Source organism: Centrocercus urophasianus, unplaced genomic scaffold (assembly GCF_019232065.1).
Source record: "Centrocercus urophasianus isolate 14NV4802_14NV808 unplaced genomic scaffold, USGS_Curo_1.0 seq_13, whole genome shotgun sequence".
NCBI classification, from domain to species: Eukaryota; Metazoa; Chordata; class Aves; order Galliformes; family Phasianidae; genus Centrocercus; species Centrocercus urophasianus.
The window spans coordinates 40641496-40668529 of record NW_024884475.1 but is presented as its reverse complement, the minus strand read 5'-3'; the positions used below and the strand labels follow the sequence as shown (position 1 = coordinate 40668529).

General features: G+C 45.3%; 2 protein-coding genes across 2 annotated transcripts; both read left to right on the top strand.

The window, feature by feature from the left end:
• Window positions 1–1896: 1896 nt before the first annotated feature.
• Window positions 1897–16212, top strand: SRP72 (signal recognition particle 72). Its single transcript, XM_042812423.1, has 19 exons — window positions 1897–2014; window positions 2917–3037; window positions 5344–5467; window positions 5868–6011; window positions 6249–6360; window positions 7975–8006; window positions 8623–8747; window positions 8837–8894; window positions 9074–9205; window positions 9622–9750; window positions 10253–10325; window positions 11584–11648; window positions 12084–12179; window positions 12867–12970; window positions 13562–13639; window positions 14312–14449; window positions 14685–14722; window positions 15022–15181; window positions 15959–16212. The coding sequence occupies exons 1-19, from the start codon at window positions 1906–1908 to the stop codon at window positions 16131–16133; spliced, it is 2013 nt and encodes a 670-aa protein (XP_042668357.1). The 5' UTR covers window positions 1897–1905; the 3' UTR covers window positions 16134–16212.
• A 2358-nt stretch (window positions 16213–18570) lies between these two features.
• Window positions 18571–23360, top strand: ARL9 (ADP ribosylation factor like GTPase 9). The gene is made up of 4 exons (XM_042812460.1): window positions 18571–18705; window positions 18786–18957; window positions 21686–21861; window positions 22254–23360. The coding sequence occupies exons 1-4, from the start codon at window positions 18571–18573 to the stop codon at window positions 22431–22433; spliced, it is 663 nt and encodes a 220-aa protein (XP_042668394.1). The 3' UTR covers window positions 22434–23360.
• The last annotated feature ends 3674 nt before the right edge of the window (window positions 23361–27034 follow it).

Sequence of the window (27034 nt, the reverse complement as noted above, 5' to 3'; positions counted from 1 at the left end):
ATGTTAATTTGAAGCATATACAAAACTTTTCCCCTTCCTCTTTTTAATTTATTTTATACATACTATGAATGGAATAAAACTTTTCAAATGTAAATTAAAACTTTATGTTAAACTTGTTTAAGAATTTTTTTTTTCTTTCCCCCCCCTACACACACTTTTATTCCTTCACACAGTGCTGCTGCTGTATGACTTTTGGAAGTCACTGGCTGAACTGGCTTTACTGACTGTTCATAAGTTCTTATGCGCTTTGAGTTAATAAGATTTAATGTTATGTCTGTAATTTAGACTTGCGTTCTGTAAGATTACACATGTATCTTCAAGTACTTAAGACATTTTTAGCATACTTTTAGCATACCTCTCAACTGTCTGAATTTTTTCATTAAAGACATTTGCCATTAGACATTTCATCTTGAGATAGTGAACGAGTGCTAGTTAACCAAGTTCAGTTGTACCACAAACACTGGTAAACTTGACCAAACCTACTGCTAAACTATATTTTAAAAAGTTCTAAGAAATTCACTGTGCATAAAAGCTGCTGATTGCTTAGATATTACATAACAGTGGAGCAGAATGAAAAGGCAAAGCATAGCAGGCCTTAGCTGTAATGTTTGTACACAGATGTAAATAAAATACAAAGCTTGAGTATCTGAATACAAATAGTAATCATGGCAACTTGTTTGATAGGACCATGAAACTTCTACCAGCAAGTAGGGGCAGCACTGCTACTTTGTTAATGTCATCCTGTGTATAAAATCAGAGCTCAATTTTATCCATACCAGTAGAGGAATAAATAGGTGTCAAGTGCAGAAGCCAGTCAGCACCAGGAAATATTTCAGCCATGACTAAGTGCTTCACCAAACTGGCTGCAATGGTGACATTCAAAGATGATGAGGGGCTGTAAAATCATTCATTTCCTGACCTTTTTTGATGACGCTTCTGCATCTCCAACCCCCAAGCAATAGATTCTTCAAAAGAATCTTCTAAACTACTGGCTAAGTTGGCAGTCTTCGCTCTTCCAAAGGAAGAATGCTTCAGATTGGCACAAATCTGAGTTTACTGTCTCCTGGTCTGTGGTTAGTAGGATTGGTTGAATCGATCACACAGTTTCTGTGCTGCTAGCCTGCTTCTCAAAGGTAATGCTACTCAGAATTCTCAGGCTGTAGAACCATCTGTGTCCTTGTTGGACTTTTTTTTTTTTTTTTTTTTTAAATGTTGCAGCATAACATTCTTTCACTTGCACACCAACTTCACTCAGCCCAGCTCTGCTTAATGAGCCAACAGTTGAGAGGTGTGATCTTCCCTCATAGCAGGCACTGAGACAGCATTGCCACCCTATACAGCTTTGAACAATTTTAAGTGGCAGTCCGAGTTCTATACATTTAATCCAGAAATACTCTCACAATAAAGAGTGTTTTGTTTCAAGTACTAATGGTGCACTTTCTTTCTTTAACACGGTTGTCAGTCCTGCTGAAGAAACAGCAGCAGGTGCCTCAGTCCTCAAGTGAGTTTGTTTCATTTGACCTCAGGTACCGGTGCTGCCTTTCCTTGTAGAGATAAGGCCACTTTATACGTGCAGACTATCAAACCCCTGTTCATGAGCTCCCCCTGAAAAGCTGGAAGGCCGCAATGAGGTCTTCTCGAGCCCAGCTCCCTCAGCCCGTCTTCACAGGAGAGGTGCTCCAGCCCTGAGTATCTTCGTAGCCCTCCTCTGCTGTGACACAGACCCATTGATTCATTTGCTAACGTGCACCCTGCTCCTGCCGGCTCACAGCCGCCGCTAGGGGAAGGGAAACGCTCTGAGAAACGGAGGGAGGAGCGCGGACAGCCCTTGCCCACGCTCGGGACGTGGCAGTGCGGCCTTTCCGCTTCCGGGGCTCTTTCCGCAGCTCTCCTCCCGGCTCCGAGATGGCGGCGGCGGCTGGCGGCCCCGGGGCGGCAGCGGCGCTGTGGAGCGAGGTGAACCGCTGCGGCCAGAACGGTGACTTCGCCCGCGCGCTCAAGTCCGTCAACAAGAGTGAGTGAGCGAGAGAGCCCGGCCCGCCGCCGTGTCGTGTGCTCGTGCTGCGTTAGGAAGGGGGGGCTCGGGGAGCGGGGCTGCCCTGGGGAGCCTGGAGGGAACCGAGCCGCCCTCCTCTGCCTGGAGCGGCGTGTCGAATCGGCCTTGCTGGGTTTTGATCGTGCTCACCCCTCCCCCCGGAATTGAAGCGCCCTGCATGGACGTGGGAAAGGTTCCTAATGTCATCACCCAGCACTGCCGAGCCCACCGCTGCACTACGTCCCTCAGCACCACGTCTGCACGTACCTCCACCTGAGACAACGCATCACACCCTTTTGGTGAAGATGTGTGTCCTAATAGCAGCATGTCCCAATAGCCAACCTGAACCTCCCTTGCAACAACTTGAGGCCATTCGCTCTCATCCTTTTGCTGTTACCTGGGGGCAGAGGCCAACCCACACCTCACCACAGCCTCCTATCAGGCAGTTGCAAAGAGCCATGAGGTCTCCCCTGAGCCTCCTCTTCTTCAGACTGAAGAACCCCAGCTCCTTGAGTTGCTCCCCGTAAGACTTGTGGCCCAGACCCTTTCCTCCTGACCGTGCCTTACGTGGCACTGAGACAGATTTTGGCACTGTTCTCTGTCTGGAAGTGAAATGCCAATGAAAAGTTTGCTCAGGTGCGTACAGCTCCTGCGGTGCAGCTCTGTTCCAGGCAGGTTACCATAGCAGTCAGTTCTGTTCAGTGCTTGTATTGAGCTCTTTCATACTGGCAGGGTTTTCTCATGAGCAAGCCATGCCAGAACCCTTTTAAAATGATGCAACTGTTAGATGTTTTTCTCCAGCTTAACTAGTGTATGACACTTTAAAAACTATAGTCTGTCTGCTAGTTAGATCCTTCTGTTAAAACTGTTTTCCCCTCCAGTTCTGCAGATCAGCAAAGATGATGTGACTGCACTTCAGTGTAAAGTGGTATGTCTTATCCAGAATGGGAGCTTCAAGGAAGCCCTCAGTGTAATCAACACCCACACTAAAGTGCTGTCCAGGTGAGTTGTGTCTTAACATAACATCTACAAAATATTAAATTGTGAGCCCCTGATAAGTCCTGCAGCTTCAGGTGGAGGGAACTAATCAGTAACAATAAGAAAAAAAAAAAAAAAAAAACCAACCCAAGAGCAGGAGATGCTCAGAGCCATTGCAGTTGGGGTTCCCAGTAAAATGCTGATTTATTCTGAGCATGAGAGATGCCTGCATTAATCTGAGGTGGTCTACTGGCTTGTTTTTTTATCTAGTAACAGAGATTGTCCTCTATCTGGTTCTAGGTAGTATCTACCTCCATTAGTTGATTTTCCTTATTGATGTGGGTGAGCACCATAGTTAATGGAGGGAAGGAGATGGTTTTTGTGGGAGCAAAGAGAAGAGGGAGAAGAGGGAGAAGCCCTTACTAGTAGCAGCAAGCTGTTAGCTTTGCACAGCCTTCTCATCTGTAATGATGTAATGGAATGTACCACAGTAATCAAGGTGGCAAAGCCTTTGGCTATAGCAAATGAGAACAAGCCCAAATACAGCAACTACAGACATAGAAATGGAAGAAAAGAGCCACATACCTTTGGAAGACCTCAGATAGGTTGGGATCCCCAGAGAGAGATACCCTTGCCTCCACTGCCAGCCCTTAAATGAAATCTGGGAAGGGGTGGATCCTGGATCTACCTCTTCCAGTCACTCAGGTGGATTGCATGCACCTGAGCTCCCCTTGGTTGGCCCTGCCTTCTCACCAGGTGCTGAATCACTTGTTCAGGCCGTGACTTAGCATTTCTGCTACATCATCATACTGCTCTTTGGGGTCATTTTCTTTGCCATACTGATGGTATTTCTTTATCAGGACAGTGCAAGCCCTTTGTATGTGTTCTCCAAATCAAGACCTTGAAGACAACTTGTGTTTTAGTACAAATCAAGTTTCTGTATCCCTTTTATGTCATTAAGCAGATTTAATTCTCTTCCTAATAAAGATACTCATTGTGCAGTGACTGAGATAAGAATTGCTACCCAGGAACTGTGTGGCAGCAGCAGTTTTCTGTTTCAGATACTGTTTTTGTTAAGGAGCTTCCGAGAAAAATGCATTGTAGTATTGAAGTAGTGAAGTGCTTCCATATTTATATTCACATCTGAATAAATATTGTCATCTTATTCACAAATCACTTCTTTCCTGGGATGAAAGGAATCTAAGTCTGTAGCTTGTTTTTCGATATAGGTTGGAGAAGAGAAGTAATTTCCCTAAATTTAACAGGCTTCAAGTTCTCCCTTTTATAATCACAGAATCATAGAATGGCCACGGTTGGAAGGGACCTTAAGGATTATGAAGGATTATGGCATTCCTTCCTTCCACCATATCAACTGCACCACTCAGCTTGGTGTCGTCAGCAAACTTGCTTAGAGTGCACTCAATTCTGGCATCGATGTCATTGATAAAGATGTTAAAGAGCACTGCTCCAAGACAGATCACTGGGGCACACCGCTTATTACCAGCCACCACCTGGACACAGAACCATTGATCACTACCCTCTGTCTGCAGCCTTTCAACCAATTCCTAATCTGCTGGGTTGTCCATCCTTCAAATCCACATCTCTCCAATTTGGAGATAAGGATGTGGGGCAGGCCCATATTAAAGGCCTTGTGCACATGTCCAGGTAAATGACATCGGCTGCCTTCCTTTTGTCCACCAATGCTGTCACCCCATTATAGAAAGCCACCAGACTGGTCAAGCATGACCTTCCCCTGGTGAAGCCATGCTGGCTGTCTTGGATCACACACTCATTCCTCATGTGATCTAGCATGTCATTCAGGAGGATCTGTTCCATGATCTTCCCAGGCACAGAGGTGACACTCACTGACCTGTAGTTCCCCAGGTCCTACTTGCTCCCTTTCTTAAAAATGGGAGTGATGTGACCCTTTTTTCAGTCATTGGGGACCTCACCTGACAGCCACGACTTCTCAAATGTGATGGACAGTGGCTCAGCAACTACATCAGCCAGCTCCTTCAGAACCCTGGGATGCATGTCATCTGGCCCCATAGACTTGTATACAAATTTCTTGCTTGCCAGTACCACCTGTCTCTGTGTCCTAGGGAAGGTGGTGGTTCTTTTGCTGTTTTGAGGTTGTTTAAGATTTTTACAGTACTCAACAGATAAATAATTCAGTAACCTGTGATCATGTGCTTACCTCTGGTGTTTGGCTTTTTGGGAATCTAGTAGTCTGTGATTGATAAGGGCTGCTTAAACAAGTGTGTTCAGGTGGGTAAAAGCTGTTGCATGAATACTGCAGCCTGCTATTAACCTTTGTCTTGTCTTTGCAGTGATGTTATTGCCTTTGAGAAAGCCTACTGTGAATACAGGTTGAATCGCATTGAAAATGCTCTCAAGACCATTCAGAGTGCCAGTCAACAAACAGACAAACTGAAGGAGCTTTATGGACAAGTGGTAATAACAAACTTTTCTTCCTGGTGGCAGTTTTGTATGCTGGATGCCTTGTCCTCCTGCACTCATTTGGGACAAATCTTCTCTTGGTTGCCTGAGAGACTATTAATTTAACTTTTCTCATTAATCTGGAAGAAAGCTGTCTGAGAATAAAAACATTTAAATTGCTGCTTCTAAAGAAGCTATTTTAGGAGTAAAAATTCTGGAGTCTCTGTGTAGGTATCTGTTCTCATTGCTTGAGTCCTAGCAAATCTCATCTATAGAAATTTGCTCTTACAGGTAGATGCAAACATAAGTAATGTTCAACTTGAAACATATGATGCTCTGCTGCAGCCAGCCTGTGAGGAGGGAGAAAGAAGGCAAGGAAATGCTGTTCTGATGGCTAATCCCTTGCTGTTGTCAGTTGTACAGGTTGGAGCGTTATGATGATTGCCTGGCTGCATACCGGGATCTCATCCGCAACTCCCAGGATGAATATGAGGAAGAACGAAAAACCAACCTCTCTGCTGTTGTGGCAGCACGGAGCACATGGGAGAGAGTAATGCCAGTAAGTGACTTGCTCACTTGTTGATTGCCTCTTAATTTGTTGTGCAGCGGAAAGGAAAATACTTTGCACTGTGGCTTAAAATTTGCCAGTTGCATGCCCTTGTAAAATTGCATCTAAAACATAGTTTTCTGTAGCATACTTATTTTGCAAGGAATAGTTTGAATGTATCTGAAAGCTATAGCTTGTGTCTGTTGCCAGTATAGATCAGTTGGTGTTTATGTTTGCTTTTCATGCTAGGAAAACTTGGGCCTTCGAGAAGCTACCTATGAGTTGTGTTATAACAATGCGTGTGCATTGATTGGACAAGGAAAGCTGAGTGAAGCAATGAAGAAATTACAGAAAGCAGAAGGTAAAATAATGGGATGTTAAAAGCTTTGTGGTCTTCCTAGGCATACTTAAAAACAGAGAGAAGGAAGTTTTAACTCTTGATTAACGTCAGAATTTTTTATAGGTGTCCAGATGGTTCTTGGCAGATCTGGTGTTTATGTAGAAGCATTCCTCTGCTGCTTTTTTCCAGAGCCACATTACATGTGGCAACATCTGGCTCTCTTTCACACCCCTGATGGAGGTTGAATTCTTTTAAGCAGTTTTTCTGAAGTGGGCAGTAGATTTAAGTGTCATCTGTTCTCATAGATGAAACACCTCATTCTTAACTCCTCGTTTTGTGAGTGCATATATGCATATTTATGTGTACATTTTATGTGACATTACAGAATCACAGAATGGCCAGGATTGGAAGGGACCTCAAGGATCATGAATCTCCAACCCTCCTGCCACAGGCAGGGCCACCAAACTCCCCATTTAATACTAGAACAGGCTGCCCAGGGCCCCATCCAATCAGGCCTTGAACACCTCCAGGGATGGGGCATCCACAACCTCTCTGGGCAGCCTGCTCCAGCACCTCACCACTCTCTCTGTAAAGAATTTCCCCTGACATCCAACCTAAATCTCCCCTCAACCTCCATTTCCCCTTGTCTTGGTATTATCTACTCTTGTCAAGAGTTGACTCCCCTCCTGTTTGCAGGCTCCCTTTAGGTACTGAAATGCTGCAATAGGTCACCCCACAGCCTTCTCTTCTCCAGGCTGAACAAGCCCAGCTCTCTCAGCTCTGTCTTCATAGGGGAGGTGCTCCAGTCCCCTGATCATCTTCGTGGCCCTCCTGTGGACCTAAACATGCATGCTCTGAATTAGCCATGATACCAGTAATAGAAATGAGGTTTCCTTTTCCTGTGAAGAGCGTTTTTTTTTCAGTAGGATGAAAGGGAGATTACGGGGTTTGGGATTTTTTTGTGGTTTATTTTCCTTTTTTAAAAAGGAAAGCTACGACAGAAAATGAGTTTTTCTGATCTATTTGCTCTTACAGATAAATAGGTCAGTTCTGTCCTGATTTTGCTGATAGAATAGCAACTCTCCCATACAACTGTTTATTGTATTGCGCAGGTGCAATTCTTGGCATTAGTGAATGCATGCTTTTATAATATTCCTTTGGAGAGCAAAACAAGTAACGTTCTGATGAAGTACTTGAGAAAATTAAGTGAAAGTTAAGTGGTCTGTACTGAAAACTGGTAGAATTGCTTCCCTGTAAAGGGTGGGCTTCGAGCACCTTAATTGACTTTGGTAGTAGTTAATACTAAGATCTATTTCTGATGGAATAGATCAGCAGCTAGGTTCAAAGAAATTTGCTCAGAAAAGAGAATGAGTGTGTGACTCTGCTCTCAGTAGGCAGCTTTGGGAGAGATGGTAGCTCCTCTGTTTTTGACGTTTCTTCAGAATAATCTTGTCTTCTCCTTCATGGCCACTGTCATCATCACCATACCTGTAGACTCAATTGCCTTTCATAATGCTACAGAAGGTTTGGATTCAGCATCTGCAAGGGATACATGGAAACAGTTTATGCTTCTACGCCTTTTTTTTTTTCCCTTAAGTCTTCTAAATTTCATTCTTCCCTTTGTTTTTCTTCTAGAGCTATGTCGCCAGTCACTCTCAGAAGACTCTGTAAGTTATTGATGTTGTTATGGAAAGTTTGCTTTGCACCAACACGAATGAGGCTGAGGTCATGCTGTAAACAACCACATTGGCCAAAGCCAATGTACAGTGTTAACTCAGCAAGACTTGCCACTGCTGCTGGTACCAACTTGCGAGTCTGGGGCAGCAATTGTAGCTGTTGCAGAAGTGCAACACAGCAAGCTGTTTGCTGCTGTGTTCCTTGTGTTGTTGCCTGTACTGGTGCAGGCAGTATGGATACAGTTTGAAATCTCCCTGTGTCCCACTTATGCTGTGTATGAACATGCTGAGTGGGTGATGGGAAACTTAGGTGACGTGTACTCACTGCTGTTGCTTCAAGCAGAGGGGCAGGTTCAGTACACAAATTAAAAGCACCTTCAAACTCTTACAATAGCAGGTGAAGCTTTCTTTTTTTCTAGTTTAACCCAGATACACTTGCATTTGTACTGCGGCTTTACCTGTAGTGGCTGGGGTTCTTTGCTGCTTACATGGCTCAAGGAAGCTCATAAACATTTGCCTTCAGAATGCTGAAACCATGGAAGAAGTGCTGAGATTGCAGGTTGTTGTGGTTTTTTTAAATTTTACTTTTGCTTTGATTTTCTCTCAGGATGTGACTGAAGAAGACATTGAGGCTGAACTGGCCATTATTCATGGTCAGATGGCATATATCATGCAACTGCAGGGTCGTACAGAGGATGCTCTACAACTCTACAATCAAATAATCAAGTTGAAGTAGGAGCTTTTCTAAAATAAGTGCTTGTTCTTCCACCTGTTCTTCCACTGCTCAATAATAATGTGCTTTCTCCTTTTCTTATTTGCAGGCCAACAGATGTAGGACTGCTTGCCGTCATCGCAAACAACATCATCACAATTAACAAGGTATAGAATTTCCTTGCTGCTTTCAGTGTGGCCCTTTCTTGTGGCTGCTCAGCCTGTTTGTCTGCTTCATAAACAGGAATGACTTTTCTTCTAAACAGTAGTTAAATCACAGATTCAAAGCCTTTTTCTTGTTCAAGGAATGTAGTGAAATCGTCTAATCGTGTGTGATTTTTCCCCAGGACCAAAATGTTTTTGACTCAAAGAAAAAGGTGAAACTGACCAATGCAGAAGGTGTTGAGCATAAACTCTCTAAGAAACAGCTTCAGGCAATTGAATTCAACAAAGCTTTGCTGGCAATGTACACTAACCAGGTAGGAGAAACTGATCTGCAGTAGTTGGTTACAGGCTTAGCACCTTCCACGGTAATTTGACTAGATAAAAATGGGTATGCAGCCTATCTGGCAGAAGGTATGACTACTTGGCTTAGGCACATAAGTGGGGAAAAAAATATCCCTTAAAGAACAGAGCAGCTTGTTGAGTAGTGACTTGAGTGTTGCTGCAGCAAAGGCAATGCAGAGATGACTAGAAGGAGAGAGACTGAATGTGTCGGGTTCTTAGATCTGCTACTACTAGAACTGCTACTAGGAGGTTTTGTTCTTGGTTCTTTATATCCATTTCAGGGTATTCATTGCTAGCATTTCATCTTGTTAGGTATAACTGGAGGTCAGGCCAGCATTAGGTGCTTACAGAGATTGAACAAAATGTATTTTCTATTCCCACCCCACAGGCAGAGCAGTGCCGCAAACTGTCAGCAAGCCTGCAGTCACAGAGCCCTGAGCATCTGCTTCCTGTGCTAATCCAGGCAGCCCAGCTGTGTCGTGAAAAGCAGCATACAAAGGCCATAGGGCTTCTGCAGGTAGGTTAAGACAAAGTACTCCTTTTGTCTTGCTCCCCTCAAACTTAGCTCTATGTGTTTTCTTCTGTGCTACTTCCCTTTGTTTTGTCTTGTTTAAATTTCCAGGGATATCTGACTGTGCTTATAATAGTTTAGTTTAATGCTGCTGGAAAGCATTTACACCTGAATAAACCATGCTTCTTTAAAAAGGAAAGTATTCCCTTGCACCTCTGATATTTGTAGATTTCTTTAAGGGTAAGCAGTGGGTTCTGTGGCTCTGCTTGCAAGCAGTCTACAACAGCCCTTTTGGGGAAGTAATGAGTGGTCTGGGATTGTAATCAAAGAGGACAATGGGACACTGGCAGTTTGAGGCTCTCTTCTGCTGCATGCTGAAGTCTGCCTATGCTGGAAATATTCCCTTGGTTCTTGCCAGCTTTCTGTGACTGAGCATAGGATCTGGTTGACCAGAAAAGCATCTTTATGCCCTAGCACATGTTGAGTTGTTCTATCCTTTGATCCTCAGGACTTTGCAGAGCAGCACCCTGCCAATGCAGCTGAGATCAAGCTGACGATGGCCCAGCTAAAAATTGCTCAAGGTATTCAGTCTCCTCCTTTGGGAAAGTGTCAGCTCACTATAATGATGTGAGAGTTGGGGGAAAACAGTCTTCAGGGCAATCTCTGCTACAGTCACTGTTGTGATAGAGTGCAGAACAGAGATGCTTTCAGTCAGGTATTCTAAATATGGCTCTATGGGGGGATAGAGCTTATTGCTTAGTGCCTGAGTGTTGAAGTTACACAGATCCCTGGCAGAGCTGCCCACAGTTTTTGTGAATTATAGAATGGCTTGGTTTGGAAGGGACCTTTAAAATCATCTACTTACAACCCCTTGCCATGTGCAGCGTTGCCATCTACTAATCAGGCTGCCCAGGGCCCCTTCCAACCTAACATTGAACACCTCCAGGGATGGAGCATCTACAACTTCTCTAGACTACCTGTTTCAGCCCCTCACCACTCTGAGTGAAAAATTTCTTGTCTAGATCTACTCTCTTTTTAGTTTAAAGCCTTTCCTCTTTCCTGTCACTAGGACTATCACTGACCATGTAACAAGTCAGTCTCTCTCCTATTAGAAGTTCCCTCTAAGTACTGGAAAGCTGGATCCAGTGGAGATCTCACTGGAAAGTGAGATCTCTCCTGAGCCTTCTCCAGGCTGAACAAGCCCAGCTTCCTCAGCCTTTCTCAGAAGAGGTGTTCCAGCTGTCTGATCATCTGTGTGGTCCTCCTCTGAATCCCCACCAACAGCTCCACGTCTTTCTTGTGCTGGGGGCCCCAGGCCTGAATGCAGCACTGCAAGTGGGGCAGCACGAGGGCAAAATAGAGGGGCATGATCCCTCCTTTGCTCTGCTGGCAGCTCCTCTTTCGATGCAGCCCAGGATACTGTTGGCCTTCTGGGCTGCAAGCACACATTGCTGGCTCATGTCAAGCCAGGACTGACAGGATTTGATGTATTTTGGGTCAGGAGGCATCCTGCAAGCAGTGTGGGACTTCCTGGTGTTATCATTCCTGTACACAGTCAGATAGCACATAGTTGCTTCTGGATGAAAAGAACCTGCCTGCAAAATGCTGCTCCTGAACCCTTTCAGACTGTGCCAAGAGCAAGAATGGGATCTCTTATGTGTAGGCTTTTGTCCTTCATTTCTGGAAATGAGGGAAATGTTTTTGAGAAGGGGATTGTTATTTCCCTGTTGTTTACCTTTGGAAGTAGTGGAAGCTCACAGACTAGTCCCTTGCCCTGTCCAGCAGGCAGGGTGAACTGTGACCATGGCACTAAGAGCATGTTCTTTTCTTTCTAAAAAGGCAGCGTTACCAAGGCCTGTATGATTCTGAGGAGCATAGAAGAACTGCAGCACAAGCCTGGTATGGTAAGCAAAACTCCTTGCCCTGAGTAACTCTAGTTGTGTTTAGGGTATAGAAAAATAGGTGCATCTGTACCTCATCACCTTGGTGCTAATTTCTTTTTTCATGGCTCTTTGGGTAGAGATGGGGACAAGAAAAGGTTTCTAGTGAAACTGTGGCTGATGGCAAGCAAAGAAGGTGCTAAGACAAGGAGGTTCTCTGTGTGAATGCACTCCTAAAGTTGTACTGCAGGGGAAAGATTGGTGGGGATGTTTCTTTGGAAGAACCCGGGTAGCAAAATCATGCCTTGGTATCCTGCCTATGACAATAACTCCTTTCTAGGAATAGAGCAGAAAGCTCACATTGACCATTTTAGGAAATTTTGTAAATTAACTGCTGGCTCTCTGGTTACAGACCATTTCTGTGGGGATCTGCTTTAAGCTGCTCTTGAACATTTGCAGGTGTCTGCATTGGTGACGATGTACAGTCATGAAGAAGACATTGACAGTGCAATTGAGGTCTTCACACAGGCTATCCAGTGGTATCAGCAATTCCAGGCAAGTCAATACAGAGGAGGTAATGCAGTCATTTCTAGCTAGCATTGTGTCCGGCTCCAGCCAGTTTTAGGGTTCCACACAACACCATATGGTATGGAATGTCCCTTAGGCCAGTTTAGGTCAGCTGTCCTGGTTCTGTCCCCTTCAAGCTCCATGTACCCCCCCAGCTCCTCTCTGGCAGGACAGTGTGAGAAGCTGAATAGTCATAGACTTTTTGCTCAGCAACAACTAAAGCATCAGTGTGTTATCAAGAATATTCTCATCCTATACATAGCACTATACCAGCTACTTAAAAGAAAATAAACTCTCCCAGCCAAAACTAGGACAGCTAGTCCAAGTTCAACTTTTCCTGTTGTTGCCCAACCCCAGTTCACCCAGTTGGGATTTTGGAGACCTATGAGTATTTTGTGAGTATTTGTTTTATCACTGTTTTATTATTCTAAGTGCATTGCAAAGAGGGAGGGTGAGAGCTGTGAGTGTCCAAACAGAGCAGTCAGGCTTTATCCCCTATTAGAAATCACTGTGGAGTGAGCAGTCCTGCCTCACTAATGCAAAGTTGGTCTACTGCTGTATGACAGGGTGCTAATTCTGTCCTCTTTAGCCAGGTGTCTGTGGTATTAAAGGCAATTAGAGCTGGGCTGTATGCTGTGAAAGCAAAGAACTAATTACAGCTGCTCTACCTTTCAGCCAGAGTCTCCTGTCCATTTGTCACTGATAAGGGAAGCTGCCAACTTCAAATTAAAGCATGGCAGGAAGAAAGAAGCAATCAGCGACTTGGAGGAGCTCTGGAAGTGAGTTGGGTGGTTGCTGAAAAGGGATTCTTTGCCTGTAGACCTCTGCAAGCTTTCTGGTATCAGGTGGCATCTGACAATGCTGGTTTGCCATCAGCCCTTCTTTAGAGTTCTTTTATACACGGGCTGCCATTCAAAGCCATATTTTTGAAGGGGATAAGTCATTTGATCCATAGGTGACATTCACTTGAAAACCTGGTTGATTTATCCTGGAGGCCTGCTGCATGTAGGGAAGGTTACTTTAATGACTGGGACATGTTGTTTTCTAGTCTGCATAAGCCATGGATATCTAAGTTTCATTTTTATTATTTACCTGGTGAGATTTGAGGAGAGTGGGGTGTCTATTAAACAGCCTTAGCATCTGTAACTTGCAAGAATTTTGTTCTTCATTGCTTGCTTAATGATACTGTGATGATATCTGCATCTCTCCCTGTCTGCATAAGTGATGTTTGGAGATGTGCTCTGGCAGAGACCACAGACTGACATGCCTGTCCCCACAGACAGCAGATGTGGTACAGTAACATGCAGTGTATGGTGATACCAAGCTCTGGAATGAGTGTGTGACCTGGTTTTTCTTTTTGTTCTCCAAAGGCAAAACCCAAAGGATGTGCACACTTTGGCACAACTCATCTCTGCCTACTCCCTTGTGGACCCTGAAAAAGCAAAAGTGTATCCTTTTGACAGTGGTACTTGTGGTATTTGGGCATTATTTCCTTGTGTGGGAAATTTTACTTGTGTGGGAAATTCAGACTCACTCTCTTGTGAAGAAGGACAAGGAACATTTCCAGTTGCACATCCAGGTCACGTTTTCTGGAGCTGCTTTATTTCCTAGATGGTTTGATTACTATGAAATTGTAGGACACTTATCTTTGGCCTCTTTCTCACTGAGATTTGGTAATTTAAGACTAAGGGAAACCAAGAATAGGAGTTTCTCCATTTTTCCTGTTGTTGTTTTAGACATGTGGTAGTAATGCAGGGCTGTGTCCAACAAAATATGGCTAAATTCTCACTGATCCAAAGTATCAGGCTTCCTGTACATCTTTTGTCACCTGGAACAAACAGTTGCTAGTTTTGTCCACCACCTCAAAAAATGGAGAAAAAAAAAAAAGTCAGAGGGCAGTGAATCAGCAGCTCATCCCAATTTGTGCAGGAAGTTGTTGAGGGAGCTGGGACTAGCTCCTTAGATCTGTCTGGTATCTATACTACCACTAGGCTGAATTCATTCAAGCTGAAGTTGCCAGCTGGTATCTGAACAAAGCTGGGTGCTTATCATACTTGGTTGCCTCTTGTCAGTTGCATGTTAGCCTTCCTGGTTTGCATTCCTAAACTCTTCCTTTGTAGTCTTAGCAAACATTTGCCTTCTTCGGACACCATGTCGCTGAAAGTAGATGTTGATGCACTAGAGAACTCCCATGGAGCAACCTATGTTCGGAAGAAAGCTGCGAAACTCACTGGAGACAATCAACAGAAAGAGCAAGGGTACAATGCTGCTTTGGCTCTGGCATAGTCATTTTTTGGAAAGGCAGAAGAACCATACCTGTTGTGATGAGAGTATTACTGTAGCAGACAGGCTGGTGTGTAACTGCAAGGAGCTTCAGGTAGCAGCAGACTAAGCTTTTAGAAAGATGGGAATGTTTGGCGTCTTCTAGAGATAGCATTTGTTTGACTTTGTTTGTGCTATGTTACAGTGACTGTTTCCTGCCTTCCTTTTCAGACAAGGGGAAGTGAAGAAGAAGAAGAAAAAGAAGAAAGGTAAGTCATGTTTCCCATCTTCTGGTAAATCCAGAGAGCTGGCCAGATTGTTTCTTCTGATAGGCAGCCTTGAGCTCCCTGGCAGCTGGAGCCCTTTGCTAAGTCTGGGTCTCACTTAACTCAGGTGTTCATGATTACACCTTTTGTAGGCGACATTTCTGCACAGAAGTGAGAAGAGCACCTTGATAGAAGACCCACAGTGAAATCTGTTACGTGTTTCTGGGCTCTGTGTGCTTTCTGTTGATGCTCGTCTAGTGAGCTGACTCCAATCTCATTGCCTGGCACTAACTGTTCTGTAGGAAAGCTGCCCAAGAACTATGACCCCAAGGTAACTCCTGATCCTGAGCGATGGCTTCCAATGCGAGAACGTTCGTATTATCGTGGACGGAAGAAGGGGAAGAAGAAGGACCAGGTTGGCAAGGGAACTCAGGGTTCAACCACAGCTGGTTCCTCTGAACTGTAAGTACCCATTGCTGGGCCTGGTGTGGGAAATGACTCCTGTGTGGCTAGGAGGGGTGTTTTTTCCAGTCTCCGTCATCTCACCAGCTCTGGGTAACTGTACTTTGTAACTCAAACCTTCTACCAGCTGCTCCAGAAGATCTCTGTAGTTAACTGAAAACCAAAACGATTTAATAGGCATGCTTGAAGGTATTAAAGTGCAAATAAAATGGAGAAGGAAGTGCTTTAAAATAATAGCAACACAGGGAACTGCAAGTTCTGTATGACAGTTCCTCATTTATACAGCTGTCTCTAAAAACTAAGGCATTAAATGCCTTTTGTGGTACTGTTGGTTTGAGCGGTATTTGCCAGGAGAGCTGGCATAGAGATGCCTATATGCTCAATGGGGGAAAGAGGATTTTGGTCTTAAAACCCCGTAATGGAGGGGACTGAAAGGGTTGCTTGAGCTGTTACCTGTCTATTCTAAAGCTGAAAGCCTTGCTTTCATTGTTATGGACTTCTAGTGTTGAATGAGCATCTGTTAGAAGTTGGTTGCTTGCCCTTGGAGACACGTTCCCATCACACATTGCTCTCCTACTATCTACACTGAAGTTCATCTGAGATGAGCAACGTTTCCTTGCGTGAATGCTCTCACATCCTTAGGCTTTCTGTTGCTACTTTATAGGGCAACTACTATTTTTTTGCTGTTAGCTTTCTTCTAAGCTGCTGCTTACAGTGCCACATCTTGCAGGTGGTTGTGAACTCATGTGGTGTCTTTTTTTCTTGTCTTCTCTGTAGGGATGCCAGTAGGACTGCCAGCAGCCCACCTACCTCCCCTCGGCCAGGCAGTGCTGCAGCTGTATCGGCTGCAAGTAATGTCATCCCTCCCAGGCACCAAAAACCTGCTGGTGCCCCAGCCACCAAGAAGAAACAACAACAGAAGAAGAAGAAAGGGGGGAAAGGAGGGTGGTAGAAAGCAGAATGTATAATGTGCACACATCAGTAGGTGATGTTGGTTGTATAATAAAGGTCAAAAGCAAGTGGTGGTGAAAGACTGTATCCAAATCTTTGTTGGTGCTCCAGGGGGAAGAAAGCTGATATAGGGCACCACATGACTCACCAGGTTGTCTTCCTCACACTTGTACCTACTGTGGCTTGTCTTTCTCCTAAACTGTTAGCACGCAGTATAAACCAGACTAAGGAGCCTCAATGAGTGTGTCTGAGGGGCTTCTGCATCTCCTGCTCTCAAACAGGATGTTACGCAGGAGCAACTGAGGTGCTGTTGCAAGGGAGCCAGGCTGGGTAAAAAGGACAACTGTGTTACTTGATTATCCCTTGGTGCTTCTGTGGAACTGCATTCTTAACTGTAAATAAACACAAGAGCTTGTAGCTTGTTTCTGAAACGAGATCTGTTCCATATGTGCAGTGCCAGGAGGTGCCTGCTTCCTAGCTTCTGCTCCCAATTGCTGTTTTAGTTGCTTGCAGAAATGACTTGCTGGGCCAGCATAGTGGATTTGTGAAAGACTGTTTTTGAGAGCAGCAGGCTCCTTTGAAAGTTCTCCAGTGCTTTCACCCACCATAAGTTAGAAGATAGGCGGTTGGGTTTAATGTGTAGCCAGATCCCCCTTGAGGGAATGTGACAGCATTCTCTGTGGGTTGATTTTCATGTTTCTTTTAGGATTGCAACCTAAGGATTGCTTCCTCTGCCGAGTCCCACCTCTCCCCGGCAATCCTGCTGAATAGTGTTCTGCAGCTTGAGTGAGATGTTGCTTGTGGCAGGGGACACGGCTTCAGACCATAGCAGAGAGTTCCATAGAGCTTTTAAGAAAAGAAAATAAATCTCTCAATTCAGATTGGGGAACTGGATGTTAGCAAATTCAAATGCAGCCTTTAAAAAATTTGCCTCTCAGAGGTATGGAATAACCCAAAACATCTTGAAACAGTTACACTGCTCCCCCATATGCTAGTCAAAGCTTCTAACAGAATTTTTCTGTTTCTGATGCAAGTACTGTCTTCAGTGCTGTATTCCAGCGAGTCACTGACCACCAAACAGCAGAGGTGCATAGGGTGCTGAAAAACACCACATGGTCTAGATAATGCGGGAGAGGATAACCTGAGGAGGACAGCAAGACTGTTACAATGAGTGAGACATTGGCACAGGCTGCCCAGGGGCGTGGTAGAGTCACTGTCCTCAAAGGTGTTACAGAACTGTAGAGATGTGGCATTGAGGGATGTGGTTAATGGGCATGGTGGGGGTGGGTTGGGATTGGACATGATGGTCTTGGAGGTCTTTTCCAGCCTTCATGATTCCAAAGTAAACTATCAAACTGTGTGGCAGCTGAGCTGACTCACTGTCCACTTTCCTGCAAGCCAGCTCTCTTAGTAGCGGGCTTGGCAAAGCAAGAACTAGATAAGACAAGGTGGCTGGTTGTGACAGCTGTTTGCATTGGAAAAGCATAGCACTTCTCAAGTGGAGGCAGGTGATGAGATTGAGGATGAGCATTTGCCTTCCTGGCACTCTACTGGTAGACTCTCAAACGTCTCTTCAAACTTCTAGTTGTTGCAAAAACAAATTTTCCCTATGCACGGATTTTCAGTGGTAGAAATAATACCTCAGGAAGATGCTATTGTGCTAGATGTTAACCTGAGAGGTAAAGGCTTCTGTATCTGAAAGGATTTGATGCCAAGGCCTGAAGCGGAAATGTTACCATGACTTCACATAAACAAATTCACAAAAAAGCCAGAAAGCATACAACATTATTTGTCACTCATTGCTCTTTCAAACTTACAGAATCATAGAATGGTTTGGATTTGAAGGGACCTTTAAGATCCTCTCACTCCAGCCTTCCTGCTATAGGCAGGGACACCTCCCTCTAGCCAGGTTGTTCAAAGCCCCATCCAGCCTGGCCTTGAATGCCTCCAGAGAGGGGGCATACACAACCTCACTGGCAATTTAAAAGCATCTGCAGGGTTCTTCATAGTGGTCTTTTTAAACTTATCAGTAGGTTTAAGAAAACAATAGGAGGTATTTTTTTTCCTCCTCACATTACCCAAGGGGGGAACTTGTGTTTCAGAGGACCAAGTTACCAATGAGCCTAGAGGAAAAAACGGCATACTCACAAAGAACAACCGCTAGGGATGAAAACGCAAGTTCTTTTGGCTTGGTAAATCTACGAGTTAATGGTTCTGTAGAAGCCGAGAACAGCAAAGGAAGGATCAGGAACTTGCAGCCGGCAGCTGGATGAGGCCAGACTCTTTCCACCGGTACGTACCTCCAGGTCTGCAGCAACGCCCTGCTGGGGCCTCGTCGCTGCAGGCACGTCCGTCTGCCTGTCTGTAGGGGGAGCCGCTCGGCCAGCTGCGGGCCGCCGCCTCTCTCCGGGCAGGGCTGGGCCGGGCGCGGGGTGGCCATGGGCAGCCGGCTGCGGCCCGCGGCGCTGTGTGGAGCGGTGCTGGCCGCGGCGGGCGGCGCGGCGGTGGCGGCCTGGGTGTGGGCCTACGTGCGGGGCCGGGCCCGCCGCTCTCCTCCCGCCGCCGCTGAGCAGGTACGGGGCGGCCGGCCGCGGTGAGCTCCGGGGGGCGGGTAGGCCCCGGCCGGCTGACCGGGCGTGCTTCCCTCCTTTAGCAGGTGAAGGGAACCGGCAGGCAGATCCTGGTGCTGGGCCTGGACGGGGCGGGGAAGAGCAGCGTTCTCCACTCGCTTGCCACCAACCAGGTGAAGCGCAGCATGGCGCCCACCGAGGGCTTCAACGCCGTCTGCATCTACGGCGGGGAGAGCCAGATGGAGTTCCTGGAGAGTGAGTGAGCTGCGTTCGTGCCGAGCGCGGTGGATGCTCCCGTCCCGCATCCCAGGGATCACGCATCCCAGGGATCAGCCCCCTATTGTAGAACCGTCGTATCTCCTTATCTGATAACACGGAGCTGGGGTTGTTTTCTTCTTGGAGATTCTGCTGCCCGACCCTGGCGATATAAGAAGATTACGGCCTGCTGTCAGGAGAGGTCTGTGCTGTCTGAGCCTGCCTGGGGGGAGCTGTGCTCTCAGACAGTGCTGCTAAACGCAATGGCAACAAGCCTGTCCAAAGCACAGGTGTCCCTGCATGGCCGCTGTTCCTTGTACAGCTTCCCGTTGGTGCTCAAGCCTGAGGTGAGCAAGCATAGAAGAGAAATACTAAGGGGAAAGAAGGCAGGAAGGAAAGCTTTGCATGCCTTTTGTTCCAGAGCCTCCATAGGAGGTGGTAGAAGAGAAGGTGCCCTGGATTCCATCAGTCCCTGATACTGAGGGCTGACATCCTTGCTAGACTGCTGTGGAGGCCACGTGCTTCCCTTTCTGCTTTTCATACCAGCACTTGGCTGACTCACTTGGCAGCTAGCCCAGGTACACCTCAGTATTGCTGTCGGCAGGAGTTGCGCTGCTCCCAGGCATGTGGGTAAGTGTTTAGGATGGGAAGATGGAGTCTCTAAGGCAAAGTGTAGTCCTGCCTTAGGGAAATGCTTCAGATATGCTCCTATTCTGTGCTCCTCTCCTTGTACCTATCAGACAGACGCCAGTATTTCCCGATATTGTTGCTAGGAATGAGGTGCTCTGTACTAACTAAGCTTGAAAAAAAAAAAAAAAACCAACCACAGTACTTCTGCACCTGCTTGGGAATTGCTCACGCCCAGTACAATGCGCACCACAGCAGAACGTGTTGTTTCTGAGTCATCCTTCCCTCTCTGGTCCAGGTTGGTAGTGACTGAGATGTGATGGCTGCAATCTGACCCATGGGAGATGAAATGTCTCAGGCCAGTTTCAGCCAGGTAAATCTGCATGGTGCTCTAATCTGGTTACTTAGTCTGTACCATTGCCTGTAGCAGGGGTTAGCAGCCTACGCTGTGATTATGTGGCATACTATGATCAGCAGACAGCAGGATTTTTATCTTGCTGGCCTGGACAGACAGAATATTGTTCCTTTTCTTTCTACCATTATACAGATAAGTGGGTTGAATCTTGCCTCTGTAAGCGGTAGGAGAGCCTGGTTTCTGCTGTATTGCTATTTGTTTAAGAAAGAAAACCATTAGCTGTAAGTTGCTGACCCCTGGTTTATGCTATGTATGAATGCACTGGACAAGAGAAATAGCGGGGAGCCTATAAAATAACACAGTACTGTCGGAGGCATAAGCCCCAAGAATAATATGTCAGTCATGGCCCTTTGGCTTATTTCAGCAGTGGCAGATCTCAGTTCTGCCTGCAGGTATGCTGGAGCTGAAGAAGAAAAGTAAAAGAGGGAAAAATTGAGTTGCATATAAGGCAAAAGTCTTTTACAGTGAAGGTGGCGATGCACTGGCACAGGTTGCCCAGAGAAGTGGTGCAAAGCCCCATCCCTGGAGACATTAAAGGCCAGGCTGGATGGGACTCTGAGCAACCTGATGTAGCTGTAGGTGTCCCTGTTCACTACAGGAGGTGGACTAGATGGGCTTTAAAGGTCCCTTCCACCTCTAAGGCTTCGATGATTCTATGATTAGAAGAAGCACATACTCCCTAGCAGGGAAATGTTGCTTTTCTTTGTACATTCTTGAAACTACTAAATCATTTTTACTTAAGTGAAAGCAAAATTGCTTTGAAACACAACAGATTAGCTAGCATGTCAATTTTGAAGAATTCCTAAATAAGGCAGGAAGCTGTCATAGGAAACCCCAAGTATAATAGTTTGGAAGTTTGTTACATTTGGAGTCAAGTCACCCACGACCCTTGAGTGTGTTGCAGAGGACCTCTCTTCCCCCCAACCTTTTCCTGAAAGGAACAGATCTGAAGAGCTGAAAATACGTCTGAAGTGCTTAACAATACACTATTCCTGTCTCTCTTAAAATTCAACAAGCCACCACATTGTCCTTAGATGGTAACAGCAGTCTTAGACATGTGGCTTCATATTGTTATAAGCCCTTGTTTTGAATATGAAAAGCTTAGTCAGCAGAGAAGAGACCTGGTAGAAATGTAATCTGTGCAAAAGATTACTCCTGCCACCTAAGGACAGCTCAAAGAGCCTGCTGGAACTTGATTTTTATTTCTTCCTAAGGTACCTCTGCAGCTTTGACAGTGTGAAAGCCCTGGGAGTTTTGAATTAGCCCCTGACATTACACAGATCTAATGAGAGCCTTTTCCACTCTAGGGTTAAATTTCTCTCTGGGAAATTGTAGGCTCCTTTGTTTTGTGAGGGGCATGTAGACTGATCATGTGGGGACATTCTCACATGATCCTTATGGACACTGAACCTGTTTCTGCTCTCCCTTCTAGGTTGAGAGAAAGAACCTACAAGGCAGAAAGCAACCATAAAAAACAAACCTCCAGAACATAAAACGAAAAGACTTTTTTCTGAACATACACATAAGCCTGCATGGGACTCAGATGGGGGGAATAAAGCTATTTCCAGTCTTGCATACAGTAGGCCCAATACCTTGGGTTTTCACCCCAGGGTCCGCTGCCTGCATTATGGGTGTGGTGCTGTTTGGGTTACTTGGTGAATTTTGTGCTGCTCTTTACTCTTCCAGTTGGGGGCAGCGAATCTCTACGTTCGTACTGGAAGATGTATCTGCCCAAAGTGTTGTTGCTCATCTATGTTGTGGATTCAGCTGATCATGCCCGACTGCCTGTGGCAAAAGAGCTACTTCATCAACTGATCCAGAACAACTCCACCCTGCCAGTGGTGGTTCTAGCCAACAAGCAGGTAGGGGTTCCTGTGCCTAGCTGAACTTCAACTGGCTGTGACTCTGAAAACAGCAGCAAAGCTCTTCAATTAAGGCTATGTGGATTGGGGGGGGTGGAGGGGGAAGGGAGGGGAGAGGCTTCTGAGGGCACCTGTTGACCACAGAGTGAAGTAATCTGAGGTTGCGTTTTAGATCTGTAAGATGCAGGTCTTACTGAAACAAGAATGTACCTTTGCTTCTTATTTTTTTGGGGAAAAAGTTAAGGATAAGCATTTTGTTTCCAAAGCATTTTAGGGCATGGAAACTTGATCTCATAGAGGTACATAAGAACGATGCCCTCAGAAATTTTGAGACCCTTTCCCTCCCTGTTGCAATTAATAGGCTTGTTTTGATTGACTTGTTTTGGTACTAGGACCTTGAAGGTGCATATTGCATCACAGATATCTACGATGCTCTGGCACTGTCTGATATCGGAGACAAGAGGAAGATGTTCTTGCTTGGTACCCACGTGGCAGAGGATGGCTCAGAGATCTCCTCCAGCATGAAGGATGCCAAGGAGCTGATAGCACAGCTGGTTTTGGAAGTGCAGTGACAGCTCTTTTCCTACAGCACAGTATTTGCAGCTGTGGAAGATGGGGTGCTCATCTACAGTCAGTTTGCCACATGGTAACAGAAATGTAAAGATAGCTTTTCTTTCTGTCTGTGTAGTTCCTCTGAAAATCATATCTAGTTGGTAGGAGAATCTGTTTTTATAGCGTTTTGAAAATAACTCTGGAAAATAATATATTTGTAGCATATTTATAGGGGGAAATGAAACTCTCAGGCAGCAGATTTAAGGGTATTTATAGCTTAGGCTAAGATGGCATCTTGCTAGGTTGGAGTCAGCTATTGATTTTAATGAAACAAAGTTGTATCCTGTGAATAAACTGTCCTGATGTCTCAGGTTTAAATGATTATAGGTAACAGGTTTTAGAGAACCCTGTTAGCAGTATTGTGCTGTTAAAAATGAGACCCTACTTCCCAAGAGCCTCAGGAGTTTCCTTTTAAGAGAGTGGCTACTTGGTAATTCCTGGAAATTGGGCAGGTTGCAACTACTTTATCAGATAAGAACAAGAACACAAAGGCGGTAAGACATTAAGTATTTCTGTTCTAGTTTTTCCCTGTAAGCAAAGTATAATTTAAAGTAGTGACTGAAAGAAGTTTAGGTGGTACCAGAGTGGAGGATTCCATCAGTCTAAGTGTCTTATTTTGGTTTGGTCCAGATTGTGCTACAGCAAGCAGTCTTATGGGTGAGAAATTTAACATTTTTTTTTTTAAAGTGATTTCTGTTAGCATAGCAGATGAGAAAGATGAATTACAGAGGTGCATTACTTTCCCAGTATTGATATCCCTGTAACTATGCTCTGGTCATACGCCTGAGTCTAAAGAGCGTGGCAAAAAAACACTTTTTGTAATTAAATTTATTATACAACGGTTTTGTAGTTTTTTCTGATGCATAAAGCAGAACATTTTACTCTAACCACTGGTCTCGGCTTCATTTACCTCAACAAGGAATGACACAGCTGGCCCTTCTGGGACAGTGAAATGGTGTTTAAAGGGAGTGGGTACTTAGGTTGGCCAGTGGAAGCTGTGGGTTAGTGGTGTAGGTCATCCAGAACAGTGCCTGTGGGGGGAGGTTAGCTGTGCTCCATCCAGCTGGCACCCTGCAGTCAGCAGCAGTTGCCATAGCATGTGCAAGCGCATTGCTATGCAGCTGCACTGGGAAGGGACCAAGGATACCAACCCAGGGAAAACAATACAAAGAGCTGTCAAGTGGTTGTATCCTAAGGAGATACACAGACTTTGCAGTCTTGTTACCTCACACTGAAAGGCAGGCAGCCCAGGTTGCAGATGGTTGTAGACCGGGTGTCCAGGCTATGCCCTAGGCCTCTTGGGTATGGTTTACTTGGATTTACACTGGACAAGCAAAACACCTTTCTCCCTGCTCCTCATTACAAACAGTGCCTGCCTTTCCTTTCAAAAGGGAAGCTGTGTACTGAAATTGTAAGGGACAAGCTGTATTGCTGAATGTTCAGAAGTACATGGGTTCTGACCCCTAAGTACTGCAAGAAGTAGCAGATGTTATAGCTGGACTCCTCTCAGCAATTTACCAAGCTGCATTATACTGATCGACAAGAAAGGCACAGAAGAAAACCCAGGGGACTATAGACCTGTTGGTCTAGCCTAAACACCTGGAAAAGTTATGGAGAGGATTGTCCTAGATGCTGTTAGGAGGCTGTTAAAGAATAAAGGTATTATCAAGCATAGTCAACATAGATTCATCAAAGAAAAGTCCTGCCTTAGCGATCTGATCTTCTATCATATGACTACCCACTTGGTGGATAGGCAGTACATGTAATCTTTCTGGATTGTTAATAAGACCTATAATACTGTCACTCACAGCATCTCCCAGAACAAATTGTTCATCTGTCTGATTAACACAGGATATGCCAGGTGATGAGCTGAACGAATAGCTGAGCTCAAAGTGGATGGGTCTACAACTGCTTGTGAGCTGATTGTTAGCAGTATTCCCCCAGTGTTCCATTCTAGAGCCACTTGTGTTCACCACTTTTATCAGTGATCTGGTTGCAGGATTAGTAGAATACACCCTCAACAAATTTGCTGATGATACTAAACTGGAAAATGCTGTTAAGTTCCTGAAGGAAAGAGAGACCTTTGCAGAGGAACCCGATACACTGGAGCACTAGACAATTAGCTAGCATGAAGTTCAGCAAAGGAAAATACTAAACATGCTGCACCTGGGCCAGAACAACGCCGGACACAGGTACAGATCAGAAATGAGTGGCTGGGTAGCAGCTTAGCAGGAAGGTCTCTGGGGGTGTTGTTGACCGTGGGCTTATTGTGAGCCAGTGCAATCTACTAATAGCCAAGAAGGCAAACTGTACTGTGGGGTGCTGTAAAGCAACAGAAAGTATAATAATGACAGTAGAATAGCAAAGTCTTAAGCTTAGCAAGTAAAGATTCCCTCAAATGCAATAGGCATAGAAGCAAAGAAAAGAATCTGCTTACCTTCAGAAAGATGCAGGTAGAGAACTCCAGCAAGAAACCATTGCCTGCAATGCCAACCCTTAAATGAGGTCTGGGAAGGGGTGGATCTGGGAAGGGGAAGATGCATTATATGCACCTGAGTATGCCTGGGTTGCCCCTGCCAACTTTGTTGCTCTCTACAGCTTTACAAGATTGAACTCAAAAGCAGTTTGGGCAGCAGAAGGGGGGTACTTCTATATCTGCCTGCAGCAAGCCTCATTTTCCCTCCTGGAAAGCATAAGCAAATAACAAATATTTTCCTGGGACTCTCCTCTTGTCAGTGGTATTGCTTAATTCCTTCAGGTTGCAGAACCACTGAAAGTACCATCGTGTGTGGGGATGTTTGCGTGTTCATAGTGCTTGCCACCATAAGGAAAAAAAAAAGAAAAAGAAAAAAAAAGTCACTTATCTTCCTAGAACTGGAGAAAGCTTTATGATCACCATATGAGTTGAGAGACCTGACTGAGATATGTGTGATTCCTCCCTCAGATGGATCTTGAGACAGCCTTTGCAAAGCTGTGTCCAAGCAGGGCTGCAGGGTGGCACTTGATGCAAGGTTTGGATGTGGTTGTGCTCGCTGTGTGTGTAAACTGATGAGCCTGCTGCAGAAAGAATGCCAGCTCTGTAATGCAGCAAGTCTGGAGGTGGACTTTGTGCAGTTATCCTTTACCCCCATGCACCTTTGCAAGGAAAAGCTCTTGAAGAGCCAATTGGCAGAAACTGCTGAAACTGTTGTTTGGCTTCTGAAAAGTGTACTGCTTTCCTGAGCATGTCTTGTCTTGACCTGGAGGCAGGGGGCCAGCGTCCTGCAAGCAGTTCCCACCAAGATGCCAGGCAGCCATGCTTGCAGTGTTGCCTGCAGCAGGTAGGTGTGACAGGGAGATAAGTCAGCAAGCACCTTTCAGGGGGTCTGCAGTGAGATGCCCTAGCAGCAGCTTGCCAACACAAGCTTTGTGGTGCTGAGCTGTTGTCTAACAAGCATTTGCTGGGGCTGTGTGCCCTGAAAGTTTTCAGCCAGGTGATATTAAGCAGCAAAGCAGTGCCCCGCCTGCTGTGTTTTTTTGCATGGTGGGGACTCCCACAGCTGTCCACATCATGCAATTGCTCCAGGCCTGGGACACTTAACCAGGAACAGTCTATGATAACTGTGCCAGATGAATGGTTTTTTTCTGGTGAATATTCAGTATGAAGATTTTCAGTGCTGCATAATACTTGGTCCTGGGGTACAAAAAGTCTATATCCCTGTGTTTCTATAGCTTCTAAGACATTTGTGCTCAATGGACTGAAATAAAATTGCAAAGTTTTTAAGCCCTTTAAGAAATATATCTTCACCTTTGCTCCTAAAGCCTTGTGGGAACAGTGCTATCCCCATGGTACCTTTCAGTAATCTATGAAAGCGTTGATAACAGGTGTTTCTGTTTGTCTGGGCAGCCTAGGCTGGCTAATCATCCAACCTACCTGCAAGGGTTGCCTGGCAAGTTATGAAACAGAAACATGCTTTCTCCCCCCTCCCTGTCATGTCCAAAAAGAACCTTGCAGAAAGAGCAGGTTTGCAAATTCATGTCTCTGCAATCAGAGAGAGCACAAAAATCTGTGGGCTGTTGAGTTCACTGGATTAAACCGATGAAAAGCTACTTGGAAAGAGAAAGAACCCTTAAACATACCAGAGTGAATGGGTGTCACCATGCTCCAAAAAGTCTCCACAAACACACTGTCCTGCTGTGCTGTTATGACTGCCCTGGTACCCTCTCCCACCAAGGGAGAGTTCACACAGTCTCTCTCTTTCTATAGTCCAGGATGAGCAACTCTAAATTTGCCCTGGGCACGTGAGAGTTACCACTAAGGTGCTGTAAAACCTCACCCACTTTCCATGGCACACCCTGACCGTAACATTATTATTATTTCTACTGTCATACCTGTGGTATAGTTAGGTGGTAATGGTAAGCAAGAAAAATGCAATCATGAAACCCCTGCAGGGGTTTCAGAGGTGTAATGAAATGACCCTTTCTACACATCCCTTGGGAACTGTAAAACCAGACTCATTACTTGAAGGTCCTTTTCAAGTTGACAGCAACCACCTGCACAGTATTAGGAAATTCAGTGCCT